Raw genomic sequence first — 27,918 nt, 5'->3', positions numbered from 1 at the left:
TACAACAGTACAAAAGAAAATACTGCCAGGCCCCGTGGTGCACACCCATAATCCCAGCTACTCAGGAGGCTGAGGCAGGTGGATCACAAGTTTGAGGCCAGTCTGGGCCACTTACAAGACCAATCGCATTGTTAATAATCATGATTGGTAGGGACACCAAATAAGAAATTGATTATGGCAAACTGTGAGATTTCAGATGGTCTGCTGCTACTGACGGTTTGGTTTATGACATTTCAACTCTTACCATGGTACAGAAGTAGAAACCAGAATTCAAATTTTGAATTTTGCTCTTTTCCCAGACTAATGATATGCAGAACAGACTTGGGCAACACCCCGGAAATCCCGAGGGAAACAACAGTGAACTGTGTTGCAATTGTGATGTTTGATAAAGTCGGTGGATTAAATGCATTTTTTACTTAAGGTGGTTTTTATCAGCTGTCGCCCTACCAAAGGGGAAGAGCTCTGTGCTTTTCTCAGGCTCCTTCCCCTTCATTTCCTCCCTCGCTATGCTCTACCCCATCCGGTCCTCCTTCCAAAACTCCCCACCTCCCGTCCCCCTCCTGTTCCCCAAGTCCTCCTTCCCGAGTGTGGAGCTGCCCAGACCAAGGCCATGGGGCCAGAGACCAGTCCATTTTAATATTGGGGGAGGGGGAGGGGGCCTTTGGGAATAACTCCCCACCCCAGCCCCCTGCACATGTCCCATCGGTGTGGGCAGGAAGCCACTTTGTTCCTGGGATGGTATGTAAGGCTGCTCCCGAGGGCGACAACCAGGCGGGGACACTCAGAGGACACTGATGCGCTCGGCCAGTCCCTGCATCTCGTGGTCCTGTGGCAAACGGGTGCCACCGAGCTCCGCATCGGCAGGTAGCCCGGGGCCAGGCAGCAGGCGATCGGCCGCAAACTGCTCCCAGCGCGCGTCGTCGCTCTCGTGTGTGATGTACCGCTCGCCCATCTTCCCCTCCAGCTCTCGGAGGTCCAGCCACGTCTGGTACTCCTGGGCCCGGGAGAACTGGGCTTAGCTTGGGCCGCTCCATGGGCAGCCAGTTTGAGCCAGAGCGGCGCCGGCGGGGTCTGCCCTGCCGGGGTACCATCTGCACCCAGGGAGGATGCCACCCCACCCTCCGCAACCTGCCCCGCCAACAGACATCCAGCCCACAGGAGACCTAGCTAGTTCCCCCTCCAGGGAAAACCTACCTAGTCTCCCGCGACCTGCCGGCCAATAAGTGATTTAGAGCCCCCCCACCCCAGCCAGGGTGTCCACCCGCCCCCGCGGTACCTGTAGCCAGGGGTGGCTGAGAGACTTGTCCACGCTGTAGCGCTTGCGCATCTTCACCTGCAGCAGGTTGTTGATGAGGTCGATGGCTGCGCAGAAGGACAGAGTTCAAGTCCTGCCCGCTGACCGGTGCCTCCCTCCCAGCAGGCCAGCAGCCCACCTGCCTAGCCCAGGCGGCTCAGGAGCCTCACCTGTGCCAATCACATACCTGTGGAGTTTCTGATTTTTCTCATTAAGTCATGAAATTGTCTCTCCTTGTGTCTCTCCTAGTTCCTACACGGCTTCACCAATTCTCTACCTCAGTTCCCGGTTTCCACATCTCTTTCACAATTTTTGTCACACATAGGTACATACAGCCTCACTGCACTAGTCTCCATTTAATATTTTTCTTTAACTCAAGTTATTTATAACAAAAATCTGTTATGAGGACAAAGCATATATGATGTGTATACGACACATATTATATATATGTGATATATGCGTACACATATCTCATCGTGTCTAATGGCATTGCCATTGTCTTTGGAAAGAACAGAAAAGGAAGGAATGAAAGAATTTTCACTGCAGACCTTTTCCTATGTTTAAAAATGTGAACAGGAGAGCTAGGATTGTGGCTCAGAGGGAGAGCGAGGGCTAGGATTGTGGCTCAGAGGGAGAGCGCTCCCCTAGCACAGGAGGGAACCGGGTTCGATTCTCAGCACCACATAAAAATAAAGGCATTGTGTTGTGTCCATCATAAAAAAAAAAAAAAAATGTGAACGGGGCTGGGTACAGTGGCACATGTCCCTAGTCCCCACTACCAGGAAGGCAGAGGCAGGAGGATCCTTTTTTGTTTTTCCCCCAGGAGGACCCTTTAGGAGTTCAAGACCAGCCTGGGAAATCCAGGAAGACCCAGTCTCAAAATTTTTAAATTTCTTTTTTTTTTTTTTTTTTTAAATTTAAAAAGTGAACCAGGGCTGGGCTTGTGGCTCAGTGGTAGAGCTTGACATGTGTGAGGCACTGGGTTTGATTCTCAGCCCCACAAAAAAAAAAAAAAAAAAAAAAAAAATCACTTTTTAAATTTAAAAACATGTATTTCAAGTGGAAATCTCACATCTTTCTGGTTAATAGAAATCCAACCATCACTGGCTATATCCACAAAAGCAAAAGGAAAACACACCATGTTAACAAATATTCCGCAGTCACGGCTGCAGGCCGAGTGCAGGGGCTGAGGCCCGATCTTAGTGGAGAGGAGGACGGTTGAGAGTCGGGTGTTGGTTAGTCAGGTTCCTCTGAGGAGCTCTCCGCAGTGAGAAGCCTGGAGGACAAGGCCTCACTCTGTGAGCAGTGTGACCTGTCGCCTCTTGTTGCAGACGATTGGTCTTAGATTCCAGGCTCCAGTGACTGCCTTGGGAGAGTCTGCCCCTTTCTAGGCCACCCCATTCCTTCGGCTTCTTCAGGTCCAGTCCCTCGCCAGTAGCCCAGACAGGCCAAGTCAAGTCTCACTTGGTCCCCAAGACACCCAATATCAATATAAGCACTTTTGTGGAGTTTCCTGGTTTTTGTTTGTTTGTACTGGGTATTGAACTCAGCAGCGCTTACCACTGAGCCACATCCCCAGTCCTCTTAGGTTTTATTGAGAGGTAGGGTCTTGCTAAGTTGCTGAAGCTGACCTCGAACTCCCAATCCTCCTGCCTCAGCCTCCTGAGCTGTTAGGATTATAGTCCTGCACCACAAGGCCTGGCAGAGCTTCGTTTTCTAACCCACATTACCTAGTCTAAACCCATCTCCAGCACTCTGGTTTCCATCTCCACCATCACAGTATGGCCCCTCCTGTGGTCCAGCCCCATCAGGAGGCTCAGCCCTCTACACCAGCAGCCTCAGGATCTCCACTCTTGAGATGGGGGGTGGGCTACTTGGCCACGCTCCCCCCACCCCTCCCTGCCAACCCACTGCGCTCACCTCCAGCTGAGATGTGGCTCCAGGGGCTGGCTGGGTACATGAATGCAGCGTTCTGGATCTGATCGTTGATGTCCTCATCCTCGTTGAAGGGGAACGTGCCACTGAGGCTGACATACATGATCACACCCACCGACCACATATCCAGGGAGCGGTTGTAGCCCTGGTTGAGCAGCACCTCGGGCGCCAGGTAGGCAGGTGTGCCCACCACTGAGCGCCGGAAGGATTTCTCTCCAATGATACGGGCAAAGCCAAAGTCACACAGCTTCACCTGTGGAGCAGGACCAGTGGAGGCCGTGAGGAGTGATGAAGCCACCAACCACCCGCCAAGGTATTTCAAAGAAAGTCAAACACAGATTTGGACCCAGCTCATTAACCAAGGGACCTCGGGCAGGTGACTTTCCCTCTGTTTCCTCATCTCAAGGAGCATGCAGCCAGCACTCAATGAATGCTCCCTGAAGTTATACCTCCACCCCCTAGCATGGGTCTCATCTCTTCTGCACCATGGAGATCTCAACTGTCCCCACCTCAGAGGGTGGGCCAATGGAAGAACACACGCAATGCATGTTGGAGCACAGAATAGGCCTCGGGGCTCTTAGGCCAGGGGCCCAACTGCTCTAGGCCTTGGTTTTTGTCATCTGAGTTGGGGATGAGTGTAGCAGCCTCTCCTCAGGCTTTCTGGGGACTCAACAGGACCAGGTGTTTAAAGTGCTGCTCATGGGCTGGGCACAGTGATGCACACCTGTAATCCTAGTGACTCGGGAGGCTGAAACAAGAGGATCTCAAGTTCAGGGCCAGCCTCAGAACTTGGCAAGACCTGGTGTCAAAGTAAAAATATAAAGGGCTAGGGTGTGCTCCATGGTAGAGCAACCCTGGGTTCAGTCCCCAGCACCACACAAGCACACAAAAGCAAAATTCGATCTCTGGCCTGTTTTATGTTTCTCGTGGAAATCACTGCTCTAAATCCAAGCTTCTCAAGCTCAGAACTATTGACATTCAGGGCCAGATAATTCATCACTGTGAAGGAATGTCCTATGCACTGTAGGATGTTCAGCAGTGTCCCTAGATGCTAGTAGCAACCCTCCCCCTGCCACAGTTGTGACTACCAAAACTGTCTCCAACAACATTAAATGTCCCTGGGGAGGCAACCCCCCTCCAAATACTGACACAGATGGCCATCCCCTGGGCACAGGATCTTCAATACACAGACAACAAAGTACAAACTCCACAGGGATGTGGAAGGACCAGATAAGAACCCATAACTATAGGCCCTTACACACAGTAGGTACTTAATAAGTTATAGCTGTTATGGTCTCACCCTGCTCAAGCCAGCTCCTCTCAGAAGGGAGTTGTTACCTGCTAACCAGAGACTTGTCAAAAACTATTTCCCTTCATAAAAAGCATGAATTTTGTGGACCACATGACTACCCAGAATAAAGACTACATTTCCCAGGATCCTTTGCAGCCTGCTATGACCATGTGATCAAGTCCTGGCCAATGGGACATGAGATAAAGTGATGCTACTTCCAAGTACCACCTTACTGAAAGAAAGGGCTGCATCCATTTCTTCTACCTTTCCTTTCCTCCTTTTTCCTAGCAAGAAGACATGAGAGGCCATCCTGGGAGGCCCTCCAGGGAGGCCAGCACCAACAGAGAGGCTACAAGACAGCAGGAAGCCTGGCCCCCAACACCATGAACCTTCACAGCCCCAGAAGGCTTGCCTTATCTGAGCCGTTGTCTTCTTGGGTTCCAAGATCCTGCAGCAGCAGCTACACCTATATCTTAATGATTAAGTCCCCACCCACCAATGGACTGGACCTCCCCAGATCAGGGGGGAACATGACTGACCTGAGGAAAGGGGTCAGCTGATGCCAACAACACGTTTTCCGGTTTCAAGTCACAGTGGACAATATTCTTGAAGTGAAGGTGTCTCAATGCCACCAGGATCTGAGGAGAGGGAGCAGTGAGAAGGCACCTGTCCCGGAGTCCGCCTGGGCAGCTGGCCCCCCAACCCCACCCAAGCCTTGCTCTGTGCCCTGAAGACCCCTCCCCCAGGCCAGGGGTGGCGTCACCAACACCAAAGAACCTCAGAACCCCAGAGTCCTTTACACCTGAGAGCAAAAGTTGGGTCCAGAATTCTAGCAAGGTGGGCTGGGGGGGCGGGGACTAGGGGGAAACTGAGACCCTCTGGCATGCGGTAAACGCCTACACAGCTCCAGCCACGACTAGAACAGGGCTTCCAAGAAGGTTCTATTGTGGTAGTTTTCTTTATTTTAACCCTTTAAAAACTATAATAGAAAGCAACACAAACTACAAACAACAGAATTGCGAGCTGGGTTACAGACCAAATGTAACTCTTGAGAGGCAGGAGACTTTGGAGCCGCCTGCCTGGTGGAAAACCTGACAGTTTTTCTGGACTTACTGACTTGTGACTGTGGGCAAGTGACTTCACCTCGATGGGTCTCAGTTTCTCATCTGTAAAAAGGGGGTAATAATACTACCCACCCCAGAGGCTCCTGTGAAATTTAAAGGAATGGATGTCTGTCCAGTGCTCGAGAGACAGCCTGGTATAGAAAAGCACTGAAGGAGAGCTGCAGAAATCCCCCCCTCACACATTTAATTTGGTACTGGGTATTGAACCCTGGGCACTGAGCAACATCCCCAGTCCTTTTTAAAATTATGAGCCAGGGCCTCACTAAGTGGCTGAGGCTGGCCTCAAGCCTGCAATCCTCCGGGGTTATAGGTACGCAGCACCATGCTTGGCTAGAAATCTCCTTATGCTTGAGGAAGATGTTCCATGAAAGCTGGTTATGGTGGCGCATGCTAAAATCCTAGCAAGTTGGGAGGTTGAGGCAGGAGGATCACAAGTTGGAAGCCAGCCTCAGCAACTCAGCAAGGACCTCTCGCAAAATAAAAAGGGCTGAGGATGTGACTCAGTGGTTAAGTATATCTGGGTTCAATCCCTGGTACCAAAAAAAGTGTGAATTGTTTATTTTTGGTATTTTCAACTTAATGTTTTCAACTTTCAGTTGACCACTTGCAACTGAAATCTTAACTAAGGCCCCTGCTGCATCATTGCTGTTATTATTTGTTATTATCTTTACAATGGCCTGTTGGTAAATATTTATGTGTCTCTCAAAGCTGTATCTGCTCCTTAAAGTGGTTTAAGATGGCAAGATGAGCTGATTAAAACAAAACAAAACTGGTTGTTACGCTTTGCAGCCACCGACCTGTGGGCACTATGATTTTGTCTCGATTCTGTGTAAACCAAACCAAATGCCAAATATACTGGAAGCCCAGAACTATGTAAGCCTGACACTGTCACTAGGTGACCCTGTCTGAAGGCAATATTGAAAGCCACGGCTGTGGTCACAGACTCATTTCTCATCTGAGACTGAGATGGAAACATGGCTGTGTACTTGTCCTCTCCAGATTTCCTGGTGGTTCACCTGTCTCCCAATGAACACAGCGAATAGGACAGAATGGCAGCTGGAGAGACCCAGGTCCATCGTGGCCAGCCAGCTGCGCAGCTGTGTGACCTCGGGAGAAAACCTGGCACTGCCCTCAACCTCAGTTTCTTCATCTATGAAACAAGTTACAATGATACCTACCTCAGAAGATGGTGTGAGGCCTAAGTAAGTTCATGACATAAAGAACTTAGCACAGGCCTGAGAGGTGGAGCAGGCCAGAGCCCAGAGAGCGGAAATCTGTGGGAGGGAGAGAGAAAGAGGAAAGAGCAGGAAAAAAGACAGGAAGGAATGGAAGACCAGAAAAAGACACTTCCTAGATTGCCAAAAGCATTCAGTTCCCTCTCCCCACCTCAAGTCTCCACGCACTGCCTCACCGGGTCTGGGTCCCACCCACAAACCAGCCTGATAAACACAGGCCCCTGCAGGAGAGAGTGAGGGTGCTGGGGTGGATAAAGCAAGCACAGCACAGGGTGCTTTGCGACCAAGAGCTGTCTCAGCGGGCCGGCTGGCGCACATTTGTAATTGCAGTGGCTTGGGAGGCTGAGGCAGGAGGATCACAAGTTCAAAGCCAGCCTCAGCAACTTAGCAAGGCCCTAAGGGACTTGCGAGACCCTGTCTCTAAATAAAATTCAAAAAATGGGTGGGGATGTGGCTCAGTGGTTAAGTGCCCCTGGGTTCAATCCCCAGTGCCCCCTGACAAAAAGAGATATCTCAGAATAATGTGGGTCCCAGCCAGATGGGAAGGCCCTTCTAGGAAGGATGTGAAACCCAGAAACCACAATAGGGAACATTTAACACTGAAAAGTTAAAATTCTCTATGACAAAAGCCACAAAGAAAATGAACAGGCAAGCAAATACTGTAATCAAAGAATCAAACAGGGTAAGTGACAAAGATCTAAGATCCCTCATATACAAAGAGCTCTTAAATTCAATAAGCAAAAGAACAATCCAACTGAAAAATATGCAATAGGCACATTAAAGAAAAAAACACCAGCCAATCAACTTGACAAAATGCTCATCCTTATCCATAACTTTAAAAATGCCAAATAAAGCCATAAAATGTAGAAAAATGGCTGGGCGTGGTGGTGCATGCCTGTAATCCCCGAAGCTCAGGAGACTGAGGCCTCTGGGAGGACTGCAGGTTCGAAGCCAGCCTCAGTAATCTAGAGAGTCTGTAAGCAACTGAGTGAGGCCCTGTCTCAAAAGAAAAAAAATAAAAATGACTAGGGATGTGGCTCAGTGGTTAGGTGCCCCTGGGTTCAATCCCCGGTACCCACCCCCCAAAAACTAGAAAAATAATATTTGTCTACCTATAATATAACATAACATTTACTTTTATTCAGTATCAATAAGAAGTAAGAAAATAGTACTCTATTTGTGGGAGTAAAGATTGAAAAGCATTTTAGAGAATGAAACCCAGTTATTTTAGGTTTCAGAGAACATCTTTTTTAAAAAAACTTTCAGCACACATTTCTCAAGACTCAGAATTCTACTACTTGATGGGGCTGGTGTTGTGCTCAGTGGTAGAGCACTCGCCTAGAGTGTGCGAGGCCCTGGGTTAGATCCTCAGTACCACATACAAACAAAGATGTTGTGTCTGCTGAAAACTAAAAAAATAAATATTAAAATTCTCTCTCTAAATAAATAAATAAAACAAAGGTGTTGTGTCCAACTTCAACTAAAAAATAAATATTAAAAAAGTCTGCTACTTGAAATGTATTCTATCAAAATTCTCCCACCAAGTCAGGTGGGCATGCACCTGTAATCCCAGTAACATGGGAGACTGAGGCAGGAGAATCGCAAGTTCAAAGTCAACCTCAGCAACTTAGTGAGACCCTGTCTCAAAATAAAAAGTAAAAAGGGCTGGGGATGTGGCTTTGTGGTTAACCCCAACTAGGTTCAACCCCATTACCAAAAAGAAAAAGAAAGAAATTCTCCCACCAGAGGACAATGATGTTTGTGATGGGTGTATAGGATGTGCTTTATAAAGACACAAAAGTTAAAACAACCTACGTGGCCATCAGCTGGGAATTTGGTGATTTACATCAACTAGTGCTTACTCAACTACTGTTAAAGTGAAAAGCATAAAGAGCAGAACAACCCACAATGCTACGACATAAAACCAATGAAAATGCTCACATACATAATCTGCATGCAAAATAAATTGATTTGACATGACTAATTAAAAAGCACAGATGCTCTGTGACCCTGGGCCACAGATGCTATGTGACTCTGTGACCCTTGACATCTCTGAGCCTCAGTTTTTTCAACTAGAAAATTGGAGTAATGGTAATAATGATAGTCATAATAGCACCTACCACATAAGTTTCTTAAAGATTAAATGAGTAATAGAGCTGCCTGACTGTGAGTGCTCAATAAATGTCAGTGACCACATTAATTTATCATCGTCATGATCAACCTCCCCTGTGCCAGCACTGCCCACTCTGAGTGACACCATCTAGGGCTGGAGGTATCTGGGTTTACCACTGTTTCCCCAGCACTGCCCAATATGGGACCAGCATGTTGTCCAAGAATTTAACAAATGATCGAATGAATGACAAGAGGGAGAAAAGGCTTTTTTCCCACTTTTCCAGGCGGGGAGAGTCGGGACCAGAGCGTCTGGCTCATCTTCTCCCTGGCCCTCGGTCCCAGCCCAGTGGTCCCAGCCCCGCCCTCCCGGCCTGGGGTGCAGGCAGCAGGGCCTCGCCAGGGGGCGCCGGGCGCGCTCACCTGGGTGATGAGGAACTTGGTGAGGCGCTCGGGCAGCCGGCCCTTCTCGCTGGAGAGGATCATCTCCAGCATGTCCCCGTGCAGCTTCTCCATCACCACGAACACCTTCTCGGGCGTCTCGAACATGCACTCCAGGTTCACGATCCCGGGGTGCCGCAGACTCTGCCGGGGTCGGGGAGGGGGCAGGGTTTGAACTCAGACCCCAGAGGGTCAGAAATGGCAAACAAGAAGGACGCCCCGGGTGACGCTGGTGAGGAGGGGAGAAGAGCTGGGCAGATGGAGGGAGCTCTGCGTCTGTGTCTCTGGGTTTGTTTAGTGCTCATTTCTGTTATGTCGCTGCGCCCTAACCCCAGTTCTGCTCGGCCCCTTCCTCCCTGAGCCCCAGATTCCTCACCTCCCTTTCCACCCCCAGATGGTGGCTAGAGAGTTTCCTAAATTCCACTCCTGATCCTTCCTTCCCTTGCTCTTTAAAAATTTCTATTATTATTATTTGGTCCCAGGAATTGGAGCCACCGTCCCCTAGGGGCCTTTTTGCTGTTTATTTTGAGACAGGGTTTCACTAAGTTGCTGAGGCTGGACTCAAACTTGTGATCCTCCTGCCTCAGCCTCAAGTCACTGGAATTACAGATGTGCACCACCGTGTCTGGCTATTTTGTTGTTGTTGTTAGTTATTACTTTTTGTGTGTGTGTGATCCTGGGGATGGCACCGAAGGCCTCCCACATGCTAGGCAAGCCCTCTACCACTGGGCTACACCCCTAGCTGTCAAAATTCCTCCTAAGGTTCCCAAGTACCTTCAGGAGAAGCCCACTGGCTCTAGCCCCACAGTACCCCCTGGCCTCTCCTCCCACCCCCTTCCTTCCGGAGATCTCATATCCCCTCACCCCCCGCCTTTACCCAGCCTGGTTCCTCTGCTCGGGACACCTCACCCCCTCAGTCTCAAACACACATGTTCCCTCCTCCAGGAAGCCCTCCCTGACTAGACCAAGTTGCCCCTGAAAGGAAGAAGCAGGAAGGGAAGGCCTTTATGGGACAGGGCACACAGCTGGTTCCACAGACCCCGGTGGTCACCTGGAGAATGGCCACTTCATTCCGCAGCTGGCTCTCCTGCTTGGTGGGGAAGCGCAATTTGTCAATGACCTTCACTGCCACATCCCTGCCGGTCTTCCGATGCTTTCCTGAGGAACGGGAAGGACAGGTGAGAGACAGGGAACAGGACCTCCCACACCTGCAGGAGGCGCCCCGCCCCTGCTGTCACCCCCAACCATGGAGACCCAGGCAGCTGGGCAAAGGTGATGGAAGACCATCTGGGTGGCTCTGAAGGGTCCCCAACGTGACAGAGGGATGGAGGGAGCAAAATGGAATGAACAAGGCAAAAAGCTTCAAGGAGGGAAATAATACGGGGAAACGAGATTAGAGCCAATGAGAATCAAGGATCGAGCTCTGTGTCCAATCAGAGTGCAGGAGGCAAGCCCGGCAGCTTTTCCATTGAGAAAGTGGGAGGCTACAACCAAGAGTGCCCAGAATCTCGGCCAATCAAAACGGGAGGGGAGCACGTGGCCAGAAAGGGAGCCCAGGCAGACAGGCCCCCGCTCAGGCCCTGGGTTAGCTCCCGAGTGTCCTCACCTCCATAGACCACTCCAAACTGCCCCGAGCCCAGCACTTCATCTGGGAAGATCTGATAGACAGTGGCGATGTCCTGCAGGGTGGGGACAAGGAGGGGCAGGGGTGAAAATGGAGATGGGGGGTCCTGGAGACAGGAGACCGGGAGGTTGTGTGGGGAGGGGAGGCATCAGGTGTGGGCGGGCATCTTACCACATTCTCCTGGATTTGGCTGTTGGACACAGAGATACTCAGAGATGCTTGTCCTGGGGTGAGGGGAGAGCAGAGGTAAGAGGACCCCAGGCTCAGGATTGCCTTCAGCCATCCCTCCAAAGACTGCCTCTGGAGCCAGACCACCCAAGTTAGAATCAAGAGCATCTTTGCACAGGACTGTGACCTGGCCACCCCTGAACCTTAGTCTTCTCATCTAGCAAATGGGAATAATAAAAGGCTCTCCCTCCCAGGGCCACTGGGAGGAGTACCTGAGATGCTCTGAGGGGCTGAAAAAGTGATGTCACAAACCACATGCTGAGCATTTTACCCAGGGAGGCCATTTTACAGAGAAGAAAACAGGCTTGGAGGGAAAGTCCAAACTGATTCCAGCAACTTCCCCTGAAATTGCCCTACTACAAACCAAGAACCAGACATTTCCAAAGCCCCAGTCTTTCTACTATTTGAAAGCCTCTCTCCCCCTCACCTCCCCACAGCCCCTGCTCACCATCTTCATCCAAACCTCTGCCCCCCAGACTCTGCCCTGACTTCTGTACCCCCATCCTGCTCTTCCTAATCGTCCTTCATGGGGAAGCCCAGGCCCTTTAACTGGCCTAGAAACCATGGTCAATCCTCATCTACTGAGCTCGGCCCCCCTGAGTTGCTGTGTGCTCCCAGAACTCTGACCTCCTTGCTGGATCTCACACTCAGCAAGCGCTCTCCTGCCCCCTGGCCTTTGCACATGCTGTTCTTATGCCAGGAAAGCCCTTTCCATCACTCCAGACTCAGCCAAGTCCTCCTCATCCTTCAGTCTTAGCACAAATGCCACTCTGGGGTCCACATCAGATTACTGTAGCTGACCTTCTGCATTACTCTGGTTGTTTGGGAACAGTGACCACCCTCTGCCATGTCCAAAGGGATTCCCCTTTGCTTTCCCCTTCTGGCCCTTTCTGCCTCCTCCAGGAAGCCCTGCGGACACCCAGATGGAGTCAGGCACCCACTCTGGGCCCCTCTGGCCTCCGGGTTCCCCTGCCCCAGTCCTGCCTTCACTGTCATCACTGCCTGGGGACAGGTATTCTGCCCCACTGGGAGGGACGGCAGGTCCTGGGCTGTCTTGGTCACGCCGTGTCCCAAGCACTGCCCAGCACATGCTGAGCAGGAGACCCTCAGGAAATGCATGAGGAGCCACTGCCACCTCTCACAGGCTCAAGAGGGGAGGTGACAAGCCTGCCACACATCTCAGCCCTGGGCCCAGAAGTCACATTCCCAGCCCTGACACTGCCTACCATCCTTGGGGTCCTACCAAGCCCTTCCAGGTCCATCCTCCTGGGGCCTGGGTGGGGGACTTACTGTGGGGTGCGTGGCCTGGGGCGCTGGGTGCGTCCTGGAGGATGACGGGCATCAGGGCCTGGCGGATGGCTGTCTCCCAACCTCGGGCGGCCTCAGCACTTTGCCCACTCGGCCCGCCAGGAGCCCCACCAGGAGTCTCGCCCACAAAGTAGGTGGCATTGGCAGTGACAATCTCGAAGCAGTGTGGGTTGGTGCCTGGAGGCACGAGGCTGAAGTTCTGGGCAGTCTCCACGGTGAGGATTTCTGACAGCGGAATTTCCTGGCAGGACAAGGAACCAGTGCGGGTAAGGACCCCAGGCAGCCCTGGGGCTCCCTCAGAGGGGCACACAGGAGCTGGCATCGACAGACAGGGCTGGTTTGCATAAAGTGGCAGGAAAGGCTCCTGGCAGAAGAGGCCAGCTGTCAGGGAGTAGTGGGAACCGCACGTCCAAAGGCCCCAGGAAAGGCCTGCTGTGCTCCAGTGACGCCGTCATGTGGGACAGTGCCTGGCACACACTAGGTGTTTAATAAATGTTTGATGAATAAATGAAGGAAATGAAGCCATACAGGGCCTTGTGGGCCACAGAGAGAATCCTGGACTTTGTCTGAGGCCCTAGGGAGACTCTGAAGGGCTTTGAGCAGGGGACGGGCAGCCTGTGACTGTGTGGAGGGTAGGTGGGAGAGGATGAGGCTGGGACAGGAGGTGGAAACCGGGCTGGTGGGAGGAAAGGCACCATGGGAGGCTGAGGCAGGCTTTCGGGTTCAAAACCAGCCTCACCTACTTAAGGAGGCCCCAAGCAACTTAGCCAGGTCCTTCTCAAAAATTAAAAAAAAAAAAAATTAAAAAGGGCTGGGGATGTTGCTCAGTGGTTAAGCACCCCTGGGTTCACTCCCCAACGGCAGAAAAATAAGGCATCATGGGGGTGGGAAAAGCTTTGAAAGAGAAAGGGAAGACAGGAAGAGGAAGGCCAGAAGACCAACGGCTCAGGTAGGCAGAAAGCCAGGTGGCAGGACCAAGAGAACAGCAGGATGGAGCCAGGCCGGCAGGATGGGGAGGAGCAGTCCATGGCAGGTGCCTGCGGGGAGCCTGGGCGTCCTTCTAAGGGCATCGGGGGCCACCAAGTCTTAGACTGTTTAAAAAAGACTCCTCTGGCTGCTGAGTGGGAAAAGACTGGTGGACAGGGCACAAGAAAGACCCACTAGCAGACAACCTCCACCACCAGGTGGAGAGGCAGCCGGAACACGGTTCTGGCTTGGGAGGGGGTGACAATGACAAATAAATATAAGTAAATAAATTCTAAAGTAATAATATCAGGCTGATGGTTCCCGGGAGCTTCACACACGCCAGGCCCTAAGCTATTGGCTTTCCGTGGATTATGGCAGCAGCCCTGAGGCCCAGTGAGACATTTTACAGGTGAAAAATGAGACGCACAGAGAGGTAAAGGAACTTGCCCTGGGCTGCCCAGCTGGACAGTGGGGGGACCAGAATCAAAGGGCGGCACTTATGATGGGATGGAAGCAGGGAAGCTGCGCCGGCGGGGACAGGAGATTGGCGAGACCTCGGTGGAGTGACTGAGGGTCAGAGGAGTAGGAAGGATGCGGGCAGAGGGAGTCTGGGGGCGCGGGGAGACGGAAGACCCACCTTGTAGTATCTGTTGGTCGTGTTGTTCTGGAAGAGCGTAATGCACTTGCAGTCCAGGCGCCAGTAGTGCCGCTTCCTCTGACGGGGAGATGTTGAGGGTGACGTTGACGTTGACCGCCAGGCTCCCGCCACCTAAAGCTCCTCTCCTAACCCGGTCCTTCCCCACCAAACCCGCTTGGCCCCGCCCCAGCCCTGACCTTGCCCCTGGTTCTCTATCCTCCCTCTAACCCACCCAGATTGTAGCTGGACCTGCACCAAAACCCACCCGCCCCTGAACCCAGGCCCAGCCCCACCTGCGCCTCCCAGCTCCGGCTCCACCCACCTTAGCTCCGCCCATAGCCCCTCTCTGAGGTTGTTACCCTCCAGCCTGGCTGCCACTGCCCCTCTCCCTGCCCAACCCCATCCTACGCCTCGCCTGTCTTCTGTGAGGCCCCGCCATTGCAACCCCTTCCCTTCTCTGGTCTCACCCCACCTGGTCCCACTTGATCACCGCCCCCCTCCCTTAACCGAGAAGAGGCCCAACACCACCTGACCCATCCCCTGTAGCTGTAGTCCCGCCCTTAACTCCTGCTTTCCCCAAGGTCCCATCCCTTCTCCAAATCCTGCCCTGGGCCTCGCCCCACCCTTACAACCTAAATCCGTGGCTCTGCTTTAAGCTCCGCCCACCCAGACTATCCGGCCCACCCCAAACCCCGCCCCGCCCCCTCACCAGCGTATCCTTGTTGCTGTAATGAACCACCCAACCCTCGCGCAGCGTGGTGCTGGATTTACGGGTCGTGTGTCGCACCGACTGCACCACCCTCATCAGCGGGATGTAGCCCAGGGAGCTGTGGAGGGTAGAGGAAGGGGTGAGAAGGCACAGGCAGAAAGTGGCCATACTGCCTGGTGCCACTGAGGCCACCTCTGGACAGTCAGGGCTTGGAGGGAGGGGTTGCCACCTTTCAGGATTTACCAGTGAGGAAGGGACCTTTTTTTATTATTATTATTATCACTTCTTGTTGCTTTATTTATTTATTGCAGCACAGGGATCAAACCCAGGGCCTGGCCCAGGCTAAGCAAGTGGGTTCCCCCAGGGCCAGGTCCCCAGTCCCTCAGTGCTTTATCTTTCCTTGCAGCAGTTGCTGCTCGCGGTGCTCTGGATGCCCGTGTTTACTAGCTGTCTCCAGGCCACGCGAACAGAGCGCTCCCTGTTCTATTCACATCTCTCTGCTTAGAGGTGGGTCCCAGCAGGTCATTAAAGAGTTGTTGAGGCACCTGTGGAAGCTGCCTGCTGCCTCCCCTGAGTTCATGCTGCCCTGGTCCTCTGGGGGAAGCCTCAGCTTCTCTCCCTTAATAATCACTGGCCAAGGCCCCTGAGCCTCAATCTTCTAACCTGGAAATGGGGATAATGATCCTCTTAGGAGGGATTTAGTCTGAGAACAAATTCTTAAGTTGCCCAGGCTGGCCTTGAACTTGCAATGCTCCTGTGTTGCTGGGATTACTGGTATGCACTACCACACCCAGCACATGTTCTTACTCTACATACTGTCAGAATGCAATACAAACTTTCTGGAAGGAGCCACAAGAAACTGATCCCATGGCTTTCTCCAGAGAGAGAAACTGTGTAGCTGGGAGACAAAGAATGTGAAGGGTTTCATTATATACCTTTTTTTTTTTAATATTGTTTAGTTGTCAATGGATCTTTATTTTATTTATATGTGGTGCAGAGAATTGAACCCAGTGCCTCACACTTGCTAAGCAAGTGCTCTACCACCACGCCACAAACCCAGCCCTCATTATATATCTTTTGAGTGACTGTATTCCCAGTTCCAAGAAAGCAATGTAAGTTAAAATATACTTCTATTAAAACTTTTGAAAAATGTCCATCAAGAAAAAAGGTTAACCTTAAAGTTTTGGTGCTTTAAAATGTGTGCCTCAGGGGGCTGGGGCTGGGGCTCAGTGGTAGAGTGTCTGCCTAGCATGTGTGGGGCGCTGGGCTTGATCCTCAGCACCACTTAAAAAGGTAAATAAAACAGGGGTGTTGTGTCCATCTACAACTAAAAAAAAAAGTTTGCCTCAGGAACTGGGAAAATTTAAATCAAGGTGATGTCAGCTCATTGTGAAGATGGAGACATTTGAGGTTTGTGGTGGGGAAGGGGCTCTAGGGGGATCCATGGGTACCTCTGGGCTTTGTCTCCCTCGCCTTCCTCCTCCTCGCTGGCATGGAGGGCATTCTCTGAGTGGGAGCCAGGGATGACACCTGAGTCGTCGGCCTCGTCCATGAGGGAGCTCTTATCAGCCTCGCTGAAATCGGTGGCCTCCTCCATTGGCACATCTAGGAGGACAGGGCATCAGACGGGCTCTACCCAGCCCTGCCCCAGCCCCCTTCCCTCCCGGGGACCCTAGTCTCTTACCTCCATTGATGAGCGCCTCCCCCAGACAGTCATTAGGGACACGGGTAGCACAGCGTTTGTGACAATTAAACTTGCAGTCTGGGAGGAGGACAGGGAACAGGGACAGGTAGAAGGGGGAGGAGAGAACCTTAGGACTGAACCTTCACTCAACCCCCAGGCTCAGAGGAGTCTGTTCTTGCTGTGTGGATCCAGCCATTCCCTGCTTTGAGCCATGGCTTCCCCAACGACAGGGAGACTGGATTAAGGGGGAGTCACAAAAGCCCTAAGACTATGGATCCAAGGGGCTACAGTTATAGGTTTTCATTAACTTAGACTCCTAAAATCCTAGGATGTGGTGGACTCTAACATCCTATGACTGTGAGCTTTGAATCCTTGCAGGCAGGGATGAGTTTCTCGATCTTTGGCACTATTAACATTTTGGGCTGGGTAATTCATTTTTTGTGTGTGGATCTGTTCTGTGCAGTACAGGATATATTTTTTTAATTTTTTGAAAGTTATTTATGGGCACAATATCTTTACTTTCTTTATTTATTTTTATGTGGTGCTGAGGATTGAACCCAGTGCCTCACGTGTGTGAGGCAAGCGCTCTGCCACTGAGCCACAACCCCAGCCTAGTACAGGATATTTAGCAGCCTCCCTGATCTACACCCACTGAAAGACATTGGCATGATCCTGGTATGAAAATGTCTCCATTGCCAAGCATCCCCTGAGGACAAAATTGCCCATGGTGGAGAACCACTGCTTTGAGTTTGAGGATTCCAGATTCTAGAACATTATATATTAAAGATTCTAGAGTTTACTGAAATCCCAATTTTTAGTGGGTGATTCTGGATTTGTAAAGCTCCAGAGTTTGGCATCCAACTTTCTTAAATGCTACAAGTCTATGAATCTAGACTTCTATGATTCTAGACTTCTAAAACTTCTTAAAGTCCAAGTGATTAGAATTCTACATATTTAAACTCTAAAATTTGGTAATACTTCAGTTCTAGACTTCTGCGCCTTCATAATCTGATGATTGTGAGGTTCTGTACATCTAAGATTCTAGAATTCAATGATTCAAAATTCTAGCATCTAGATTTCTAAAATTCTACGATTTAATGCTTCCAAGGTTACATGATTCTAGACTTCTGAGACTCTCAAACATAATTCTTCCAGGTTTCCATTATTCAAATCCCATGATTCTAAAATCCTAATATTCTGAAAGATCTATAACTTAGCCATTCTAAGACTTAAGGCCTAAAGTTCTGTGGTTACTTTAGCTAAATTCTGATTTTAAAATTCCTGAATCTTATTTCTAGCTTCTCTGATTCTAGAATTCTCAAGTTCATTAGTCTGGGAATTCAATGCCGAATGTGTTATGTATCTAGATTTCCAAGGTTCTAGGATTCCAGAATCCCCAAACTTCCAGAACTCCAGGATTCAGGGCACACCCCTTCTCAGGCCCTGTGCTGATCAAAGGATAGAACACCGAGATTCTTCTGTCCCACAACTTAGACTGGGGACTGAGAGAGGTCCAGGCCCTGGCTCCTCCCAGCTGGGGCCCAGCTAACCTTTGCACTGCAGACCCTGGCGAAAGAGGCCCTTGAGAAGTTTCTTGCAAGCCTGGCAAACAGTGGGCCGTGTGTAGCTGTGGATGAGGAAGGTGTGAGGCACCTTGACCTTGGAGAGCAGCATTTTATCCAGCTCAATGGGGCGGCCAGTGTAGAATGAGGCAGAAGAAGAGGAGGACGAGGGTGGGCGTCGAGGCAGGAGTTCTGTGGTGCTACGGCTCTACAGGTTGGCCGAAGTAGGAAGGCCACATCAGTGCGTGGCTCCCATACCCCTAGTCCTCCCAGCCCCCAGCCCCCAACCCTCCCCGTTCCCCACTCCCTCACCAGCTCCTCAGCGGTGCAGGGCAGGGACTCGGAACTGCCGAGGCGCACTGAATGGCCACTGGCCAGAGATGTGGACGAGAGGCGCCGCTTGCGGGCACCACTGCAGTTGTTGGGGATGCTGAAGGCGCAGCGCTTGTGGTAGTTCAACCCGCAGCCTGCGGGGGGCGCCAGACGGTCAGAGACAGAGCCGGCTCCCCCTCCGCCTGTCACCCCTTTAAGAGGCTTTAGTCCTCCATCACCCCCGCAACCTGCCCTGCCCTCCCCCACACCGCCCAACCTTCTCCAAAAGACATTACTCCCCTAAGCCCCCTGTCATTTAAGCCACCCAGCCTGTGCTCTTCTGTTACAGCAGTCCTAGCTGCTGGAGTGGGCTTGGCTAAGCTACTGTCCCCCGTTACTCCAGCACTACTCTAGGTGCTCCCACGAAGGTATTTGTAGATGGGGTGAAGTCTACAGAGTTGACAGTCCTGAAATAGATTGGCCTATTTGATTGATGGTCCTGATTCAGTCAATGGAAAGAGTTCAAGAACAGAGCTGAGACTTCCGGAACGAAGAACTTCTCCCTGTGGACAGTTCCCGCCAGCCCTCCCTGACAGGGTGCCCTGAGGATTCCGATAGGCACAGCCAGCCCCACAATCCTGTAAGCCGATTTCTTCAGACAAATCTCTTAATATTATCTCCTACTGGATCTGTTTCCCTGCTTCAGGCTGGAATGATACAAGCGGCAGTGCCCTCTGCCCACAGCCCAGGACTTTTCCCTCCAGCTCCCTCCGGGGGCGGGTACTCCTTACTCCGAGACCCCACCTCCAGGCCCCGCCCCAAGCCCCGCCCCTCCACTCAAGCTCTACCCCACGGCCTCGCCCTCCGAGTCCCGCCTCGTAGGCTCCGCCCACCCAGGGCCCCGCCCCGCCCCGCCCCGCCCCTCTCACCGTCGCACTTAAGGCCCTGCCGCACCAGGCCGAAGAGCATTTCGCCGCAGTGGTCACAGAAGGCCGGCGCTCGGTAGGAGTGCACCGTGAGGGCGTGCGGGCGGATCTGGAAGTCCTCAAAGGTGGCAGAGGCTGCAGGCGGCAAGGAGGGGCCGGGCTAGAGCCAGGGTACGCCGCAGCTGTGCCAGCCTCACATTCCCAGGTTCTCCGTAGGCCTCCCGGTGACAAGGTTTGTCCCTCCCTCCCCGCCTCCCGCCCTCCATTTCTGCCCCATTACGGGACAAAATACCTACATACCTACAACAGGGGCTGCGAGGAGGGGACATGGGGAACTGTTTAGTGTGTGGACAGCTTCATTTTGGCAAGATGAAATATTTCTGGAGACTAGTTACTCCATAGCGTGCATGTACTTAACACTACTGAACTGTACCCTTAAAAGGGTTAAAATGGTAAATTTGGGAGGCCAGGGATGTAGCTCAGTAGTATAGTGCTTGCTAGCATGTGCCAGACCCAAAGTTCAATACCAGTTATCACCCCTCTCCCTCCAAAAAGTAAATTTTATGTATATTTTATCACAATTTTAAAAATTTAAATTAAGCAGGCATGGTGACACATGCCTATAGGAAGCGACTGTGGAGGTTGAGGCAGGAGGATTGCAAATTCAAAGCCAGCCTCAGCAATGTAACAAGATCCTGTCTCAAAATAAAAAGGGTTGGGGGTGTAGCTCAGTAGTATTGAATCCTGGGTTCAATAACCAGTACCTTAAAAATTTAAAAATCAAAAATACCAATCAAACAAAAAGACAAATACCTAGGGCAACCTCAGTTTCTCATCTAGCTGATCTGGGGTAGGGTCTGAGACCAAGAGGGAAAAAGAAAACTGCCTTAGTTTTCTCATCTTTAAAAAGGAAAACCGGGGGCTGGGGTTGTGGCTCAGTGGTAGAGTGCTCACCTAGCATGCGTCAGGCCCTGGGTTCGATCTTCAACACGACATACAAATAAATAAATAAAATAAAGGTATTGTGTTCAACTACAACTAAAAAAATAAATATTAAAGTAAAAAAAGAAATCCATGCCCACCTCAGAGAGGGGACTGAAATTTTTAAGCAATAAAATACATATTAACCAGGTACAGTGGAGCATGCCTAGAGTCCTAGCTACCCAGGAGGCTGAGGCAGGAGGATCTCTTGGGCCCAGTAGTGTAGGGCCTGCCTGGGCAACATAGTGAGACCCCATCTCTTAAACAATAAAAAACAGGCTTGAAGTTAATAAGTGCCCACAAGTAAAGAAGCCAAGACAAGAGATAAGAAAGGTGCAAGAGGTAGGATTTTAAATTGGCAGCTGAGGAAGGCCTCTTGAGCAGATGACATCAAGGCAAGACTGGGCCAAGCAGGTATCTAGGAAAGCAGGCTCAGCATCTAGCCATTATCTCCTCAAAGCTTCTTTAAGATTTAAATGAATTAACAAGTGAAAAGGCCTTAAAACAATGCCAGCAGATAGAAGGTGCTCAGTAATTGTTAGCTTTTACTTGATTTGATTATCCACCCTCAGGCAGGGCCTTGCACTTGCTAGGTAAGAGCACTAGACTGAGCTACCTTCCTACACCAAGCTCTTATTTTAAGAGTTACATCCCGGGCTGGGGATATGGCTCAAGCGGTAGCGGTAGCATGCTCCCCTGGAATGCGTGCGGCCCAGGTTTGATCCTCAGCACCATATACAGACAAGATGTTGTGTGCGCCGAAAACTAAAAAAATAAATAAATATTAAAAAAAAAAAAGAGTTACATCCTTGGACAAAGTCTTATTCTTTTCTTTTCTGCAAAATTTCACTCCAATAGAAATCTATTTTTCTTGCTCTTATGCAACAGAAAGGGACTCTTCTGTGTGCCAAGGATTATCTACGCCCTCAGGTGAACGACATGGATAAGATATGTATACTGTGCTCTCAGGGCCCTGACTTTCTTTTGGGGAGACAGACAAGAAACATAATCATGTAAATAAATAAGGAAATTTCAGAAAATGCCTACTGCTCTAAATAAATCAGAAGTGTGGAGCCTGCCTGGGCAACACAGTGAGACCCCATCACTATAGCAACATCAAATGTTACCGAGAAGCTTCTAACCCTGAAGGACAGTCAGGTTACCATGAGGAAATGACATTTAAACTAAGATCCAAATAACAAGAAGGAGCTAGCTATAAAAAGATCAGGGAACAGAGAACACAACCGCAAAGGCCCTGAGGTAAGAAGGATGGGCTGGGATGGTGGCTCAGTGGTAGAGCGCTTGCCTAGCATGCATGAGGCCCTGGGTTCGAACCTCAGCACCACATAAATATAAAATAAAGATACTGTGTCCACCCAAAACTTTTTTTTAAGTTTTTAAAAGTTTTTAAACTTTTTTTTAAAAGGAAGGAAGTCTGTGGAAGGGACAGAAGACAGGCAAACATGATTGGGACTGTGAAAGTATGGAGACAGTGCTGAGATGAATCAGGGGCCAGGTATGGTGGTGCACACCTGTAATCCCAGCTACTTGGGAGGATGAAGCAGGAGAATTGAAAGTTCAAGGCCAGCCTGGGCAATTTAGCAAGACCATAGCTCAGATAAAAATAAAAAGGGGGGTTTGAGGTTGTTGCTCAGCAATAGAACGCTCACCTAGCATGTGCAAGGCCCTGGGTTCAATCCTCAGCACCACATAAAACCAGGATGCCCGAAGGTTTCAGGCCTTGGCACCTGGCTGAATGGTGATGCCCTTCATCAAGATGGAGAAGACCAGGGGCTGGGGTTACAGCTCAGCAGTAGAGCGCCTGCCTCTCACATGTGAGTCAAGGGGTTCAATCCTCAGCACCACATAAAAATAAACAAAATAATTATATTTGTCCCTCTACAACTAAAATTAAAAACTTTAAAAAAGGTGGAGAAGAGTATAGAAGAGTAGGCTTAGAAGAGGGAAACCTTGGGGCTGGGGATGTGGCTCAAACGGTAGCCCGCTTGCCTGGCATGCGTGCTGCCCTCGCCTGGCATGCGTGCGGTCCAGGTTTGATCCTCAACACCACATACAAAACAAAGATGTTGTGTCCACCAAAAAACTGAAAAGTGAATATTAAAATTAAAAAAAAAAATTCTCTTAAAAAAAAAAAAAAAGAGTTCTGTTCTTGGCTGGGGGTGGGGCTCCTCTAGTGGTAGAGCAATTGCCCAGCAGGCTCCAGGGTCTGGGTTCCATCCACAGCAAAACAAAAACAAAACAAAACAAAACAATTCTGTTCCTTACAGGCCATATCTGAGATGTGTATTAGATGCCAAGTAAAACTGTCAAGGGGACAAATACATAAGCAGCATTCGGGCTTAGAGAGATGGAGGAGAAGATAAATATTGAAGAGCTACCAGCTTACAGGAGGACATTTGAAGCCTGAATGAGTTCACCAAATGTGTAAATGCAAACTTCTAATTGTCATTCATCCATTTAACACATTTTACTGAGCATGACAGTAAGCAGACACCTCATTCTTTTTTTGGGGGGGATACTGGAGATTGAACCCAGGGGTGCTTAGCAACTGAGCCACATCCCCAGATCTTTCTTATTTTGAGACAAGATCTCACTGAGTTGCTTAGGACCTTGCTAAATTGCTGAGGCTGGCCTTGAACTTGTGATCCTCCTGCCTCAGCCTCCCAAGTCTTTGGGATTAGAGGCCTGTGCCAGCTACCACACCCAGCTTTAGACAACCCCCTCTTAGGAAGGACTTGTCAAGCCACAGAGAACTTGCCCACCCATAAAATGGGTATGGCAAGTGAATTAAATTCTGGCTGTACACTAGAATCACCTGGAGATTTTTAAAAATACAGATGACCAGGTCTCAATTCACCTTGAATGACTTCACTGAGAATTTCAGTGGGAGGAGGCACAAGCATCAGAATATTTTCAACTTGATAGTCAAGAGTAACAAGTATAACATATGTTCAGGAAATGGCACATATCCGAATTTTCACATGGTACAAACCACCTGACCAGCATCCTGACTGATATAAATCAGTTTCCCAAAAGTCCCTTAGACCCCCTGGTCCCTTAGACTGCACTCTCCTGAATTCCAACACCAGGGTTATTACATCTCTATAGTGGCCACCGGAGCAGTACTGGGGATTGAATCCAGGCGTGCGGTACCACAGCACCACATTCCCAGCCCTTTTTATTTAATTTAATTTAATTTTGAGACGATCTTGCCAAGTTGTTCGGACTGGCCTTGAATTTGCGAACTCCTGCCTCAGCCTCCCGCATGTCTCCAGGTAACTGAGCCGGGCTTTCATCTGTCTGCCTTTGTGCTTCATAAATGCAATCACACAGTGCTAGTAGCTGTCTAGCTCTTTCGTCTCAGCATTGTTCGGGAGTCGCCCATGTTGGTGGATGGTTCACTATCAGAGCGGGGGGAACTCAACACATCTATCTAGTTGGGAGAGGCAGGTTGCAGGAGCCCCCCAAGTGATTCTAACCTGCAGCAGCAGGAAAAGAACCACTGGCTCCTGCTTTAAAAAGCACATTTCTGGGGCTGGGGGTGTGGCTCGGTGGTAGGCTTTCGTGGTGATTCCCAGCACGGCAAAAAAAAAAAAAAAAAAAAAAAAAAAAAAAAAAAGAAGAAGAAGAAGAAGAAGAAGAAGAAAAAAAAAAGCCCCTGAGTCCAACGCCCTCTCACACCCGCCTCCTCCAGATGCCCCGCCCCCGTCCTAGGCCCCGCCCCTAGGCTGGCCACTGCCTCTCACCGGACAGTACCACCTCCACCAGGTCGCCCTCCTGGATGTCCCCGGCAGAGCGCACCAGTTGCAAGAGGTTGGCGGACGTGGGGTCATGTTTGAAGAGCAGGATCTTGTCGTAAAGGCCGTAGAAGCCACACTCCGGGAACTGAGGGGCGGGAGAGGGAGGTGGAGACGGAAAAGCTCAGAGCTGCCTACAGAGCCGTCCCGGAGCGGGGCTGGCGGTTTTCCCCGGAAACTGAGACCCCGCAGCCCCCCGCTTCCTGCCTGACCCCTCCCAACCCCAGCTGGAGCCGGGCAGGATGCCAGGGCCCCAGGTGTGCTGGGCGGGGGCACTGGGAGGGAGTCTGGTGGCTGGACTGGCCAGCGGGTGGGAGGGTTAATGGCTCCGGGATCCTGGACACCTAGAATTTTCCAGAGCTGGAGGGGGGGGGGCTGAATGAGCACCCCCTCCTCTATCCGCCACCCACCCCCCACCCCAGCTTCCTTCCTGGATCTATTGTCCCTGTTACCTGGCTCCAGGCCCAGCCCTGGAGCACAACGCGCTGGGAGGGGATCTAGAAGTTGTGGAAGTGGGTGGGGAGGTGGGCTAGGGATCCAGGGTCCTGGAGGTACAGGGTGCCTCTCACCCCAGGCTCCAAGGACCCAGGTGTCCAGTCCCCACCTTGAAGGGGGGGGCCGGAAATGAAACCTGGTAGAACAGAAAGTGAAACTGCCCAGGTGGGGCATCGAGAAGGAAGGAAGAGGCCCCACCACACCTGGACCCGGAGGGAAGAAAAATAAAGCTGGGGAGGGGGAGAGGCGGAGGGCTGCGGATTTGAGCTGTTGGACAAAGGATTTCACCCAGGGGAATATCTATCTCTGTCCCAGCCTGGCTTCCCATGGGGCAGGCTGAGTTGGGGGGATGGAAGCTGGGCCTGCTAGATTTGGGGGTTTGATAGGCAAAACCCTGTCCATTCTCCCTTCACAGAGAACCGGGATCACTCTGGCCCTTACCACCTGACCAAACTAAACCTAAACTTCAGCTTTCTTGTCTGTTAAATAAGGGAGTTGGCCTACTTCCTGATGTTTCTCTGAAGCCCAAGGGATTCATTTCCAGGGGTCTGAGAAAATTCTGGAATTTGGATATTTTGGGATTCCAGTATGCTCACATTATAGATTCATATACTCTAGATTCCAACACTATATGTTTTAGGATTCCAATAACTTAGGTCAGCAGTAGTCTAATATCACTATGTTCTAGGAGTCTTACAAACTAGTATTCTAATTTTTTTTTCTTTTTTGTATTGGGGATTGAACCCAGGGATGCTTATCACTGAGCTACATCCCCAGCCCTTTTTATTTTTTATTTTGAGATAGTCTTTCTAAGTTGTTTAGAAACAACTTCGACAATTTGATGAGGCTGAACTTGAGTTTACAGTCCTCCTGCCTGGGTATCCTATGTTGCTAGGATTACAGGCATGGACTGCCACACCTGGCTAGGATTCTAATACTTGACTATCTTAGCATCAAAGATTTCAACAACTCAGCATTCCAAAATCCTCACATTTTAACATTCTAGGGTTCCTACAACTTAGGAATCAAAAATTCTAAAGTTTTAGTATTTCAATAACTTAGGATTCTAATATTTGAACACTTTAATGTCAGAAGAGTTCAACTACTTAAGACACATATTCCAACTACTTGAATTACAAATCTAACATTTTTACAGCCTGGTATTGAACATGAAAATCCACTGTTCTTCTTTTAACAATCTAGGATTCAGTTATCCAGTTCTACTGGGTTCCCTCTTGCCAGGATCCCTGGGCCAGTGCCCCAGGGGGCTGAGGGTAGGGTGGGGGTAGTGTGATCTGGAGAAGTGCTAGGGTCCCCAGAGCCTCTGGGGTGCATAAGGGGTGCCTGCTCCTCCACGCCATGTCAGGTCCAGGGGAGGGTAAGAATTGGGCCCTAAGACCTCACTTGCCCCTGACAGTTTATGCACAAAGCATACCCACACATGTCACCCGATCACCATCACCAGCCTGGCTTCAATTTCTACTGTTTCCACCAAATGGGAGGCCCGGGATGGGCCTGGATGGGGAGGTCCCTCCATTCTGTTCCCCAACCTGCCTCTTTCTTCCCACTCTACAACTGGCTGGCACCCCCGCTTCCTCCCTGCTGACTGCAGAAAACAAGAACATTCAAGGATTCAATTTGGGGTGATCTCTGTGGCAACCCAACCCTGCTCTGGGCCTCCTTGGAACGTTGGGGTGAGAACTCAATGTTGAGCCAATGTCGACCCCTCAAGTCGCCCAAGTCCCCTCACTCTCCCTGAGGCAGGCCAGGCCCCAGCGGCCTCTGCCACAGTATCCCACTCCTGGCGACTCTTCACAAGCTGGAGAGGGAGCCCCAAACCCTCACCTTTTGGTCCACGATGGAACAGGCCAGCTGCTTCACATGGGCCAACTCTGAGGCGGCGGGCAGCAATACGAACTCGCGGGTCAGACCGATCTGGATGTGGAAGGAGACCCCGGAGCCCGGGGCGGGAGCCTGGGCCAGCAGAGGTTGTGGCGACTGCAGCTCCAAGCCGCCGGGGGGTGGAGGAGAACCCGGCCCGGGAGAACCCGGGAGCCCGGCGGGATGGGAGGGGGCGGCGGCCATGAGGGCTGGCCCGGACCCCCAGCCCGGCGCCCACCCGGGATCCGGCTGGAGAGCCCTGGGAAGCCGGGCCCTGGATCCGACGGATCTCGTGAGCTGTGGTAGGAGCGCAGGGGTCGAGCAGAGAACGCGGGCAGGTTGAGAGCGACAGACGAGGATGACAGGATCCTGGGAAACGAGAGAAAAGGACTCCGGTGGACCACACACGAGAAATCGAGGGATCACGAAGATCAGAGAGAAGTCGTGGTTCGGGGACCAAGCGAACAAGAGATCGTAAGCAATCAGAAAGGAACGTCTAGTAGGTCAGGGTTACAGGGATCAAGAGGCAGCGAGATCCAAAGGCCCCTTGAAGAGGAGTTCGGGGAGCCGCGCATCCCGGGTTCCAGGGGTTCGAGGAAGAGAACCTGAGAAGGAACCTGAGGGGTTCACCACCTGGGAGTAGAGAGCAGGAGTCTGAGCGGGGGGTCGAGGGGATCCCAGTGGTCCGTTGGACCCAAGGATGGACAGAAGGGGTCCCCCAGGGCCGGGGTAGAAAGGAGGGAAGCTCACAGGTCGCGGAAGTTAGAACAAAGTTCGGCCCGGGGACGCAGGGGAGGGGGCGTTACCGGAGGCGGGGTGGGGATGGGGGCAAGGGAGGGTCGCACGGCGTGGGTGGCTCTTTTCCCCCTCCAAGTTTAAGTCGGCAGCTGCGGCCCAGGAGGAAGTGTCCCGAGCGATGGTGCCGACGGCCAATCGGCGCGGGCCTCGGTGACGTCATGGAGGGGCGGGACCTTCCGAGGGGCCGGGGACGGAAGGGGAGGGCGGGCCCGGTGCCTTGGAGTTGGGGGCGGGACCTTTCCAACCTGGCGGGGGCCCCGAGTGGTAGATGGAGGGCCGGAGGGCGGATTGACTCCTCTCCCCAGGCCACCCCAAAGTTGACTTTGTTCCCTGAGCCGACAGGGAGGTCGTGCCCGCCTGATCCCGCCTCAGGTCGCGGGGGCCGGGGTTAGACATTGGTCCTTTAAGGCTGGCCTGCATCCGGCGCCCACCGCGGGGAAAGGGTCGGAAACAGGGTGTCAGTCAGGTCTGGCCCGCTTTCCGGGCTCGGCCTGACTTCCCAGAGTGTTGCCGGTGCTTTTGCCGCGCGCCATCCTAGAGGAGGGGGTGCAGCGTGCACC

The 27,918-nt window shown here is 51.4% G+C and overlaps 1 protein-coding gene across 6 annotated transcripts; it reads right to left on the bottom strand.

The window, feature by feature from the left end:
- Window positions 1–395: 395 nt before the first annotated feature.
- On the bottom strand, window positions 396–27,464 carry Prkd2 (protein kinase D2). 6 transcript variants are annotated; one of them, XM_077105750.1, is made up of 19 exons: window positions 27,367–27,464; window positions 26,525–26,929; window positions 24,134–24,272; window positions 19,389–19,520; window positions 18,460–18,614; window positions 18,136–18,355; window positions 16,586–16,663; window positions 16,353–16,506; window positions 14,902–15,019; window positions 14,193–14,270; window positions 12,572–12,830; window positions 11,225–11,277; window positions 11,036–11,108; window positions 10,481–10,587; window positions 9,412–9,573; window positions 5,060–5,158; window positions 3,215–3,482; window positions 1,277–1,362; window positions 396–994 (listed from the first exon to the last, which is right to left on the bottom strand). In XM_077105750.1, the coding sequence occupies exons 2-19, from the start codon at window positions 26,762–26,764 to the stop codon at window positions 782–784; spliced, it is 2,634 nt and encodes an 877-aa protein (XP_076961865.1). In that variant the 5' UTR covers window positions 26,765–26,929; window positions 27,367–27,464; the 3' UTR covers window positions 396–781. The 6 variants fall into 6 exon arrangements, with proteins under 6 accessions (XP_076961865.1, XP_076961867.1, XP_076961866.1 ...); XM_077105752.1 differs by lacking the exon at window positions 27,367–27,464 and adding an exon at window positions 27,194–27,357; XM_077105751.1 differs by lacking the exon at window positions 27,367–27,464 and having other exon boundaries at window positions 26,525–27,184.
- Window positions 27,465–27,918: the final 454 nt, after the last annotated feature.

This window comes from Callospermophilus lateralis, chromosome 18 (assembly GCF_048772815.1).
Source record: "Callospermophilus lateralis isolate mCalLat2 chromosome 18, mCalLat2.hap1, whole genome shotgun sequence".
NCBI lineage: Eukaryota > Metazoa > Chordata > Mammalia > Rodentia > Sciuridae > Callospermophilus > Callospermophilus lateralis.
Note: the sequence above shows the minus strand (reverse complement) of the source record. Positions and strands in the feature narration are given on the sequence as shown.

Excerpts from the sequence above, each read along its gene's own strand:
- Prkd2 (XM_077105750.1), bottom strand. The coding sequence starts at position 26,764 with ATGGCCGCCGCCCCCTCCCATCCCGCCGGGCTCCCGGGTTCTCCCGGG. Across the intron at positions 18,615-19,388 it reads GCAGGGCCTTAAGTGCGACG|GCTGCGGGTTGAACTACCAC; the intron begins GTGAGAGGGGCG and ends CGCCCCCCGCAG. Across the intron at positions 10,588-11,035 it reads GTTTGGAGTGGTCTATGGAG|GAAAGCATCGGAAGACCGGC; the intron begins GTGAGGACACTC and ends CCCGTTCCTCAG.